General features: G+C 36.1%; 1 protein-coding gene across 1 annotated transcript in view; it reads right to left on the bottom strand.

The window, feature by feature from the left end:
- TRMT11 (tRNA methyltransferase 11 homolog) overlaps positions 1 to 12488 on the bottom strand; it is a 496326-nt gene that overhangs the window by 460968 nt on the left and 22870 nt on the right. Inside the window, exon 13 of the mRNA XM_083379947.1 lies at positions 6149 to 9483. Coding sequence (XP_083236073.1) covers positions 9352 to 9483 — 132 coding nt within the window. The 3' untranslated portion in view covers positions 6149 to 9351. The remainder of the gene's footprint in view (positions 1 to 6148; positions 9484 to 12488) is intronic.

Genomic DNA, 12488 nt, shown 5'->3' with positions numbered 1-12488 from the left:
CTTACTTCCCTTCAACATCAGAAGATGTCCAGCAGTGCCATCAGCACAGAACTGACAAACCAGTAGAATCCAAGTTCACCCATCTACTGTCCAGAGACATCTAGCCAGAAGTAGTGTTCATGGAAGAATTGTGGCTCAAAAGCCATACCTCCTAGGTGTAAAACACAAAGCTAAGCAACTTGACTATGCATGAAAACATAGAAACTGGGGTGTAGAAAAATGGCAGCAGATGCTCTGGACCGATAAGTTAAAATATGAAAGATTCAAATGGGGTTGAAGATTTGGACAGGATCAATTGTGTCTTCAATGTGAGAAATACAGGCAGATACTTATCCATTATGTCATATCATCAGGGAAACATGTAATAGCCCCGAATCTATTCTGCAGCAGGACAATGGCCCCAAACATACAGCCAATGTCATCAAGAAATATCTTCAACATAAAGAACAGGAAGTCCTGGAAATGATGGTTTGACCCCCATAGAGCCATGATCTCAACATATCAAGTCTGTTTGGGATTTCATGAAATGACGGAAGAAATTAAGGCAGCCTACATTTACATAAGATCTGTGGCTAGTTCTTCAAGATGTTAGGAACAAGCTTGAAGGAATCTTGCCAAGTTCCTTCAAAAAGTGTATCCATGTATACCGAGAAGAATTGATGTTGTTTTGAAGGCAATGGGTAGTCACAGCAAATATTGATTTGATTTGAATTTCTCTTCTGTTCATTCACTTTCCATTTTGTTAATTAATAAACTATTAACACTTCTATTTCTGAAAGCATTCTTAATTTCTAACATTTTTGCACAACTACTTAAAACTTTTGCACAGTACTCAAAAGGAAAGTAACCAATTTTTATTTCAACATGTAGAATGGAAGTCTTATGCAAATGGGTCAAAGGCAAGATTGGAAATCATTTTAGGTGGTTCTTACAAACTTCTTTGCCGAAATGAAAACATACTATTCAACAAGTTCATTTATTTGCCTGAATAATTTATTTTGCTGCTGAATTAGGAAAGTTTACAGCTGCTTCTTTCTTCTTCCTGCTTCCACGGCAGAAATAGAGAAAGCCAATTAGGATGAGATGGGAGGAAGAATCTTCCCTGCAAATTCCCCCAAAATTCTTGTACGAAACCAAAAGTGACATAAATTATTCTCTCTTGATGCAAAATTTGGAAAATATTTGAAAATCAATTACTTGAAAATCAATAAAGATACACTGTAAGAGGATTCAGCTTTATCAGTTTTTTAAATGTAGATGATAAATATACATGCTTCTGGCAAATCAATCTTAAAAAATAGTAAGTGTAGCTTCAATTCTTTTTTAATGTTTACGCAGAATTCAAAAAAGCAAGAGATTTCTTCCAACCTTCTGGAACTGTTTGAGAAGAAAGCATGGGAGCTAGAAGTAGTAGTGGAAAACTTAAAAAACTGAGCTCCAGCCACTAATCCTGGTCTGCTAATGGCAGTTGTCTGTCTGTGGAAAGAAATAAGCTAGATTTCACCATTCTCTTAGGTCCGTTTAAAAGCCTCAGCAGATAAGAGTTTGGAAGAAGTAGTGGGGCCTCAGCAATTTGCTTGCCAGCATTGCAGTTTGAGGCTTTCAAACATCAACTTTAATCCAAATTAGTAGGAATTTCAGAAAAGCATTTTAGCCAAGTCACAGCTGGAATGATTTTTTGCCAAATATAAGGAATACAAGTGTTAAAAATAAGAGGCAGCAGAAGACTCTTGGCACTAGCAGTAGATTTTTAAAAATTGATTTGAAATCCTGACTTAATTATGAAACATTCCATATTTTTGTCTATTCCATAATTTCCATTCACTGGTAAAAAAATATATCATTAAATCTCCTCCCTTTTAAAAGATGAATATTTGTCCTCATTTTTTATATTGTAACAGCATCTTGTAAATCCAACAGCTTTTAAATTTTTGGCAGGTCATTCCCTGGTCAAAATTGGTGCAGTTAACAAGCTCAAGCTGAGATTTGTCATAATAATTCTATAAAACACCAATATTCTTGAAATATAGTTTTAAAAAGTTCTAAATGCTGAATCGAATGAATAATAAAGCCTTACTGATTCCATATCTTGGAATACTGAAAAAATTATGTTTAAATTTAAAACTGTAGAAATATAATACGCTAGTCAACTGATCTCTATTTGAAAACCGCCTTGCCTAGAGCATGATTTCTCATTTTCAAAGGATTTGATGAAGTAGATTGACTTCATACATTTTTAGATGGCTTACCAGAATAATTGCCATGCTATTTAGATATGGATTTGTGCAGTGATGAATCCCAGTCCACATTAATGGCCCCTCCCTCTATTTTACTTGAGCAACAAGCTATATCATAGGGTATATGCTATATACCATACACACACACACACACACACACACACACACAGTCCTCAACTTACAACAGTTCATTTAGTGACTGTTCAAAGTTACAATGGCACTGAGAAAGTGACTTTCAGAGTTATGACCTTTTCAGCTTCCTCATGATCATGTGATCAAAATTCAAATTCTTGGCAACTGGTTCATACTTATGACCGTTGCTATATCCCAAGGTCATGTGATCACCTTTTGCAACCTTCTCACCAAAAGTCAAGAGGGAAGCCAGATTCACTTATTAACTGCAGTTACTAATTTATCAACAGCAGTGATTCACTTAACAACAGTGGTAAGAAAGGTCGTAAAATGAGGCAAAACTCACTTAACAAATGTCTCACTTAACAAATTTTGGACTCAATTGTCATAAGTTGGGGACCACACACACACACACACACACACATAATCTATTCTATATATACTATCTACTATTGATCTATCTATCGATCTATCCATCGATCTAATATAGTATAGAGAATGTTAATGACCAGATGACTGCAAAGAAATACAATTCTTCCATCTCCCCCTACTATTCTATCAGAACCTATCCTTCCATCCTTTTATCAGAACTGATGAAGCTTCTTGGATGAGAAGCAAAATGTTTTCTTCCTCCTCCTCAGGGACAAAAAGTCCAGTTTGCCTTTTGAAGAAAAAAAACCATCTTTGAGACAACTATGACCTGAATGACTGAGAATCTCCACAGACAATGAGCTATAACAGGTTTCCTCTCCATCCTATTCCAAAAATGCCGGAAGTGCAATGTTAAATGGGAGAATTAACAGGGCTGCTACTGCTTTTAATCACTATGATCTACAATTTACTATTCAATATCATCATGTAGAGCATCCTGAAGCTTCTGTTGTCTTAATGAAGCCAACTCATTTTTTTCCTGTATTGCTCCTATATGGAACATATGCTACATCTTTCTCTCATTCCTTAACCATACAGATTTACCATTTAGTCCTCAAACCCAGTCTGAATATATCTAAAAATAGCAACTGTATTTCCTCATGTTCATCTGTTCATCTTTGTTGCCCTTTATTCATTCTTATTCATAGATCAATTTATATATTTACTCTCTCCCTCTTGGTATGTGTGTGCATATATATATATATATATATATATATATATATATATATATATATATATATATATATATATATATATATATATATATATATATATATATATATAGTTTTTCTGCTGGGACATACCATCAGAATGAAAACTAGTTAATTACATAACTCATTTATTATTTACTTATTTAAAACCTTTATCTGGCTGACCATCTTCTAACCAACCTAGGCAGCTGCCAATTAAGTCAAAGCAACATATAAAGCCATAGTAAAACTATAAAACTAAACACATTACAACATTAAAAACAACAAAACCTTTTTTATTATTAAAAAAACCCCTCATGTTCTTGGACTTATCCTTTTAGAGACAGACAACCTAATGCCCTTCAGATATATGGGCTTTTAACCTGCAATAGTCGAACTAGTCAGGATAATACCAAATGACTGTGGCTATTGTCAAAACTGTTCTTCGCTAAATTATATAAGGATGAAACACCCTGAAACAGAAAGAAGTTACATACAACTCTCAAGGTCAAAGATTTTTCTCTGCAGTGGTCTGATGTCATATGCCCAGGTCATTTGTGCAGAGAAACGGGAAAATACTCCTTAGAATCCCCTGTAAGCTGGCATGTAGGTTTCAAGAGAAAAAACTTATCATGGAAGCCACAGCAGGTCACAGAAGAGAAGTCATTTTTCAGAGTTTGGCAGATTTGGAAAATAAGAGGACTAAATTGTTAAGTACGTGAATAGATGAAAGTTTTGTGCATTTGTAAAACTAACAAAAAGGGAATGATATAATTAGCTGGGATGAAGGTAGAATGATTTTATGTAACTGTTGAATTCACTCAAGGAAAGTGTATAAATTATTGTGAGGACATACGATAGCAGGATATATCAACATAGGAATCTGTTAATGATAATTGCTACATTGCAATCAAACTGTGCAGAATGCTGCATGAATACAATTCAGAGAAAAATATTCTATTAGATGGCATGAACTGTTATTGTGATTGCATGAGAGAAAACAGTAATGTGTGACACTAGAGGTGTATTGATTTGGGAAATTAAATATGTGGACACTTGTATTCAGTAAACGTAAATTTGAAATAATAAGGAATGTGGATCTGGAAATAAAAATCTGTATGAATGTGATAAAGCAGGGATGGTTAACAAAGATAAAAAGGCATTGAATGACAAAGTTAATGGTGTTAGTATAAATTAGCTTTGGTCATTTTGCTTTACTTTTATTTTCATCTGATATATTTTGCTTAGTGGCTATGTTCTGTACTTTGTATAATGTTCCTTCTAGAGAAAGGAACAGCATGATAGATGGGATTTTTTGTAGTCCATAGCAAAGCTAGTCAAATCCAGAATTTACCCTTTCTACATCTGCTTCTCAGGCAGTAAGTTTCTGTTTAGTTTCAATAGATAGTTTCAAACCATCTTTTAAAGTCAAAGAAATTAGGAGCAGCTGATGAAATATTTTCTATGGAAACTTCTGAAATGTGGAAAAAGAAGAATTTAATGAAAATGTATATTCCTGAAATGCAGGTGATAGAGTCTCCACTTTGCTTTATAAAAGACGTAACTTGTTTTTCCTTCCCAGCTTTTGGAAGGTGCAAGCTATCCATCAAATAAAAATATAATATAATACATCACTGGTGATGCAATCATTTAAATGTTTAAACCTTAAAAATTCAGGATTGAGGTGCTGGGGTTTCCATATAAAACTAAACAACCTATTAGATCATCTTTTTTTTCTAAATATAATATAGGCTAGCGCCATTTTCCCTCTCCTCATGAGCTGCAGCAGAGCCCTGATGAAGTTGTCTCTTCCTCCTCCACTGACTGGCAAAATTGCCTGTTACTTTGCTGTTGGAAGAGGGACAAAGGAGCCATGGACTGTAAGGAAAACTGCACCCCTTCCCCCTATCCTGGCATGTCACCAAGGATCCTCTCACCAGGAAGGAAGAAAGAGGGCTCGCTTGTCAACAGCCACACACACCCCACCAGTCCTTCCTACCTCACCAACAGGCACATGAGTCATTCCCTTGTCTTTCCCTCACCACCTACCACCATTAAGAGATTTCCATTTTCTGGCTACAGAAAAAGCAGCCAATCACTATTCACTCATTGGAATTTGCCGCCAGCTGACTGGGCACAGGACCCAGAGAGAGGCAGGAAAGTGAGTGGGAATATGTCCCTCCCATCTTTCCTTGTGATATACAAACTATGTGTTGAAAAATGTAGTCAAATATTATGATCACATGACTGCAGCTAATTGTGGCGATGCTGCAGGGGCCATCTTGGGTGAATATCCTTAAATTTTCAATTACATGAGACTAATGAGTGCTGGATTTTGAGCACATTTTTAAGGTAGCCCATTTGGGGTTCCTTGCTTTAAAAACTGTTGCCCTATGATGCACTTTGTTACCCAGCGAAGGTTACAAATAGTGTGTAACAAATAGTAAATATCAACAGTCCATTGATAGCCTAAGCAGGAGGATGCAAATCAGCACCATAAATACCTGCTTTTCTTCCTCAACCCACTGGCTTTCCAGCATTAGAAAGGTTTGTTACCTAATAAAAGTGTCTTTGCCCGAGAATAGAGCAGGGATATATACAGGTCCATCTTCAAAGGTGATGACTTAACACAAAAGGATGGATGGGAGAGGGTGAAACAGAGCAATCTCATATCAATCAAGTGCCGTATTTTCCGGCGTATAAGACGACTGGGCGTATAAGACGACCCCCTACATTTCCTGTTAAATTATAGGGTTTGGGCTATACTCGCCGTATAAGACTACCCCTCTTCCAACGCACACCAAATAAAAATAAAAAAACATCAGATTTGATTTTAATATGGTAATTTTAATTCAAATGCTTATGACATGCAGGTGCTTAGTAGGAAAACTGTCACTTATAAACATAAGGCTGTTTGTCATCAAACATGTAAACATAAAACAGTGCAAGTGGATTAAACTAGAAGAAGAAGAAGAAGAAGAAGAAGAAGAAGAAGAAGAAGAAGAAGAAGAAGAAGAAGAAGAAGAAGAAGAAGAAGAAGAAGAAGAAGAAGAAGAAGAAGTTGGAGGGGACCTTGGAGTTCATCTAACTGTCAGGAGGTTTCTCCTTAGTTCTAGGTTGCTTCTCTCCTTGATTAGTTTCCATCCATTACTTCTTGTCCTGCTTTCAGGTGCTTTGGAGAACAGCTTGACTCCCTCTTCTTTGTGGCAGCCCCTGATTCCAGCAACCATTCCCTATTTTCCTAATTCACTTTTTCACTTTTCCTAATTCACTCTAAAGCTTTCCCTGCGCAGAGCCTTAAGTAACACAAGCTGCCTGCAATTAGTGCAGGTTCACATCCCACCAGGCTCAAGGTTGACTCAGCTTTCCATCCTTCCAAGGTAGGTAAAATGAGGACCCAGATTGTTGTGGGCAATAAGCTGACTTTGTAATAATGCTGCTTGGGGGGGGGGTGAAAGCCCTAATAAACAGGCATATACACAGAATGAAGGCTATTGCTAAGCACATTGATTTGTGCTTTAAATTGTAAGCCACCCTGAGTCTTCGGAGAAGGGCAGGATATAAATGGGATTTTTTTTTTAAAAAAAAGACCAAATGGGAGATCCGCTCCAGGTTTTCCAGCCAGCCCACCCAGTTCCTGAGTCAAATGTGTCCTTAGAGCTAAGCCGCTGCTCTGGCTGCTGCCTTTCCCACCTGCCTTTCAAGTTGGGATATACTACAGCTGCTCTTCAACTTTAGAAGAAAAGACACCCAGACCCCAGCCTGTAAAAAATCACAGACTGCAGCTTCTTCTCCAATTGGTCCCGCTTTCCCTGCGCAGACTAAATGGGAGATCCGCTCCAGGTTTTCCAGCCAGCCCTGTCCCTAAATTTTCAGCACCCGGCGTATAAGACGACCCCTGACTTTTGAGAAGATTTTCATGGGTTAAAAAGTAGTCTTATACGCCGGAAACTACGGTAACAGAATAACAGTAACAGAGTTGGAAGGGACCTTGGAGGTCTTCTATTGGACAAGTGGCTGTCCAATCTCTTCTTAAAAACCTCCAGTGATGGAGCATCCACAACCTCTGGTGGCAAGCCATCCACTCGTTAATTTTTCTCACAATCAAGAAATTCTCCTTATTTCTAGGTTGGTCCTCTCCTTGATTAGTCTGCATCCACTGCTTCTTGTTCTGCCTTCAGGTGCTTTGGAGAATAGGTTAACCCCCTCTTCATTGTGGCAGTCCCTCAAATATTGGAACACTATACATACATTGCCTTGTTAAAAACAAAACAACACAGCATTCTTTTTCTTCCTTCTTGCCTACCGTGGCAATGAAAAAAATGGCATGAAAGAAAATAATGGTCCGAAATAATGTCTTAAACACTTGGTGGGGGGGGGGATTCAAAGCATCCCAAAACACCATCAGAACAGGCTTCTGGATCAACTGTCTCTGCCAGGGGCAAGAGACTGGAATTTAACACAGCTTGGAGTCAGCTTGGCTCGTAGGAGCCAAAACAATCTTTTGCTGCCAAAGCAAATGAACCATTTCTGGCAAGGAAAAAGCCAATCCATCTTTGAGAGAGAAAAGAGGTCATAGAGAACTTGCAAGAGGGCGGCCTTGTCTCAGGTATCTGCTGGTTTTAGAAACAATTTGTATCCATAGAGAGAAGTGGGGGTGGGGTGAGCATTTTTTTGGCAGTGATGCTGCTGTTTTTGGGGAAAAAACCCTCAAATGGCAATCTCCTTGTGATTTAATTTTAGGAGGGCTACTCAACCATTTTATACACCAGGCATTTGGCAGCAAAAGAATGTGACTTTCCCTCCCATTTATTATTCTTACCTATTTCCACTGCACCCAGTATTTGTGTTTTGTATCCCAAAAGTTACTGTTTTTGACATTTACATCATTCCTGACAAGCTTAAAACAATATTATGAAATTATCTCTGAGTTTATTACTAAAAACAAAAATCCTTTAACAAGTTTATGATCATCACAAATGCAGGATTGCCAAGCATGAGTGTTGAATATCTAAAAATCCAAACTAGAAGTTATGCAAATAAGGGCAGTGTCAATTATTGATATTTAAGAAAGAACAAAGGAAGCAAATCTGGCATAGATCAGTTAGTAGAAAGGAAACTTCATTATTTCTAATAGTTACAACCTGCCTTCCTATAATGACATAAAATCAATTAAAAATGAAAGATGGGGAAAAAACAATCATAACAATCATTTTAAAAATAGCAACTCAAATACCAAAAGTAGCAACATCAGGGCTGATAGTAGATCCAAGATACAGATGAGTTTCAGATGCATAATACCACACTGGATCCTTGGCAGGAAGGATGAGGGCGTATTGGTTCGAGAAATGGCGGTAAGAAATGATAATTGCTGCGACAGACAATTTTAAAATTCAGAACAAAGTTTTCTGAATTTATTGTATGGCAGTTACAAAAGAATAAAGAAAAATGAAATAGATCTTAACAACAGTAAAAAAACAACACCAAAATACCATTGTATTTTTCTTAAGACTTCCAGATGTTCACAGCTACAAAAGCGAAACAATAGTCTTCATTTTTGCTAGAGGTAAATAGACTGAAAGGCTAATAGTGATAAAGGTTGTAATCAATTAGAACTTGAAGTCCTAAAATAAATTAAATAAAGGTCAAAAAAATATTGTGCAATAATCTGGTATAAACAAAGTTAATGAAAAAGAACTGTCCTTCACTTATGTTGTGGTTTTTGCTTTGAGTTTTTTTAAAAAAATTAAAAACAGTATTTGTTCTCTGAAGCTCCTACATAATGTAGAGGTCCAGATGTTTTAATAGCCAAATACAAGCCTTGTGCGTTCCTTGCTTTCATTTTTTCCTTTCCAAACAGATTACTGTTGGCTGTCTTTTTTTCCCTTGGCAATCCTCTTTGTCACTCCACTGAAATATTTCTCACGAAAGGAATCATGACATTTGTACTGCAGATACTGGCTATCCAATATTTGAGAATTATAGTCGTCCTCCTATAAAGGATTAAAAGACATGGTGAAGACATAAAGCACACTATCTTGAGATGCTAGAAGAGCTCAAACTTCCAGACTATGACAACAGTACTAATTCTTTATTGTTTAAATAAAGGCAGGCTTATCCCGCCCTGCATTTTTAAAAAACATTTGGTTGCTGATTCCTTCAAAGATTGGCTGATGATCATGATGATGATGACAGTAACAACAACAAAATGAATTAGGCTCTCCTGCACGAGCATACCTTCTCATCCTGAGAAGACTTGCGTGATATTTCAAGATATATGAGTTGAATGTAAAACAGTCATTTTAATTGACACCCCACTCTACCCCATTCTAGGAGTTTAAATTACTCTTTGTAATGTTCAGAGGGAGGCCTATGATGTTTCCTGTGTTTTACACGCTAGTTCAGTTGTTTTAATGTCCTGCTGATAGGGCTTCCTTATTTTGTGCATTATTTATTGCTGTGAACAGTCTTCAGTGTGAGCCAAAAAGCAAGACAGAATTAATTCTATTAGTAAATACATAATAAAAACGTAAGTGCCTGTTAGTGTGAAGCACTGCCCCAACCGAAAATATTAGTGCACACTTATAAAATTATGCTGGGAACACTGCGTATCTGAAGACCTTAGACTCAATTTAATAAATTATTGTTTGTTAAAGTTCAGATCTAGGTGAGCACCAAATTTTTGTACTCCCTCCTTTAGAAACCCTTTTCTTTTAACTTAAACTTAAGAGAGGAAAATAAACCGGAAAAGAAGTAAAGTAAAGTAAGGTAAGGTAAGGAAAGGAAAAAGAAAAGAAGGGAGGGAGGGAGGGAGGGAGGGAGGGAAAGAAGGAAGAAAGAAAGAAAGAAAGAAAGAAAGAAAGAAAGAAAGAAAGAAAGAAAGAAAGAAAGAAAGGAAGGAAGGAAGGAAGGAAGGAAGGAAGGAAGGAAGGAAGGAAGGAAGGAAGAAGAAAGAAAGAAAGAAAGAAAGAAAGAAAGAAAGAAAGAAAGAAAGAAAGAAAGAAAGAAAGAAAGAATTAATTTTATACGGGAAGATTGCAAACACAAGGCTCAGAGGTAGCCAAAGCTGCAAATGTATGCCTTAATTTTCAAATGCAGAGGAATTCAATTTCTGAAAGAACTCATATGTTGAGAAGTTGGAGTTAGCATAATAAAAGACAATTCGAGCAAATCTTTGAGAATGCAAGACCTAAAAAGATTCAACCTATCCAATAAACATTCTCAAGAGAAGATTTTAATGAATTTGCTCCCTTAATAATAAGCTCTTGTTGCATATTGATCTGAACAGTACCAGTATAGGTAACATTTTCAACATTTGCTGAAAATAGACATTATTTCAAGAATGCATATCCTGATATTATAGTAATACTACCAACACTAATTCTAACAAACAGAAATGTTTAGCCTATATCACTAACATCAGGTTACAAGCTGATATGGTGGCCACAGACAATTAGAGGGTGGATGGGGATGCATCGACATACGGAAGATGTTTAGATGACAGCAAAAATAAAACATTATGATGTGATCCTGTTCTCTGGGATTACTGCCTTGACACCTGTCAAGTTTAATCCTATTTCTACCGAGTCAAAAGATTTTAAAATCTTAATCTCTGAACTGTGACTGGTTTATGGACTTTTAAGATTTTTAGTGAATTTTTATTAAAATGCTATGCTGTGATTTTAAAAAAAAGCTCCAGAGTATGACTAATATGCTCCTATTATATTAGGGATACGCAACAATAATGTTTACACATACATTGCTAGAGCATGGAAGTATTTTATGCAATATTTATTTCCAGTTCAAACCAATAATTTAAAGACAATATAGCCTTTAATAACTGCAAAAGTAATACATACATTTTGCTATCATACAGATAGCCTATTTGTGAACTTTCTATTCTCTGCCACCATAAAGCCCTAGAGCATAGAAACCTATTTAATGCAGATTAAATGTTTAAAATAGTCTTTCTTGTTCTCTTAAGGCAGTCACTCTGTAGAGTATTTTCTTTAAATGCCAAATGACCAAACCTAACTTATTGGTTCAGAGTCACACATTTATTTAAAATTGGATCCTGAGAGGTAACCTATGCAATATAAAAGCACAGCATTCATCTAATAGATTATTATACTAGGAAGCAGAAAAGACCATTTAAGACAAGGTACTCAGTCCAGATAATAAAGAATTTTTAAATTGTAAGCCTTTCAGTATTTTATGGTTAAATGTCTTTCAAGTAATTTCCATTATCATAGTTAGAAAATATTTCTTTGTCAATGTACATATGCTTGTTTTTATCATTGTAAAATTATGGTACTCCTATCCCTTTCAAATGACAGGACTGGAGAAGCTCTTTAAATTTTTGGTACACTAAAAAAGAAAAAAAATGCAACAAATGCTCTTGTTAACAGAGTACTGAATAATACAGTGCTTAGAATATGTGTGTATTTTCAGTGTTCTATTAAGTACTGATACTGATCATAGCAAGAAAAATGGCATAACTTTACCAAGTTACAATAAAGTTATTAAAGTTTATGACAGGAATTGAGATAACGGAATCCAACTGCTGCCAAAGAGTTCGCAATAAAGTCAGGGGAAATGATTTTTTGAGAAGACACCGAGAGGATTGCCCTGTCATGAAAATAATAAAATGCTTTACTTTGTCTACTGAGATGAGATGATTCAGTGATACAAAATTCAAAATCAATTAATGTAAATAATTTTTTCACTTGCCTTAACTGGATTTTTATTGTTTCTCCACTCCGATTAATTTTGGGGTCTTTTTAATAATATTAGATATGAAAAAGAAATCTGAAAGCTACTAATGTCTACTAATGTTGTCTGCATATGATGTTCCCCACATGAATCGTGCAGAGGACTGTACGAATCTAAGACATCCACTAGAAGGATGGTGTCTTCGTCTCCCCTCCATTCTCTTTGAAGTTTCATTGTACGAGCTGAAACCAGCACAGATTTACATTAATATAGTAGCCCAGGGAAC

Source organism: Vipera ursinii (genome assembly GCF_947247035.1).
Source record: "Vipera ursinii genome assembly, chromosome: 1".
NCBI classification, from domain to species: domain Eukaryota; kingdom Metazoa; phylum Chordata; class Lepidosauria; order Squamata; family Viperidae; genus Vipera; species Vipera ursinii.
Note: the sequence above shows the minus strand (reverse complement) of the source record. Positions and strands in the feature narration are given on the sequence as shown.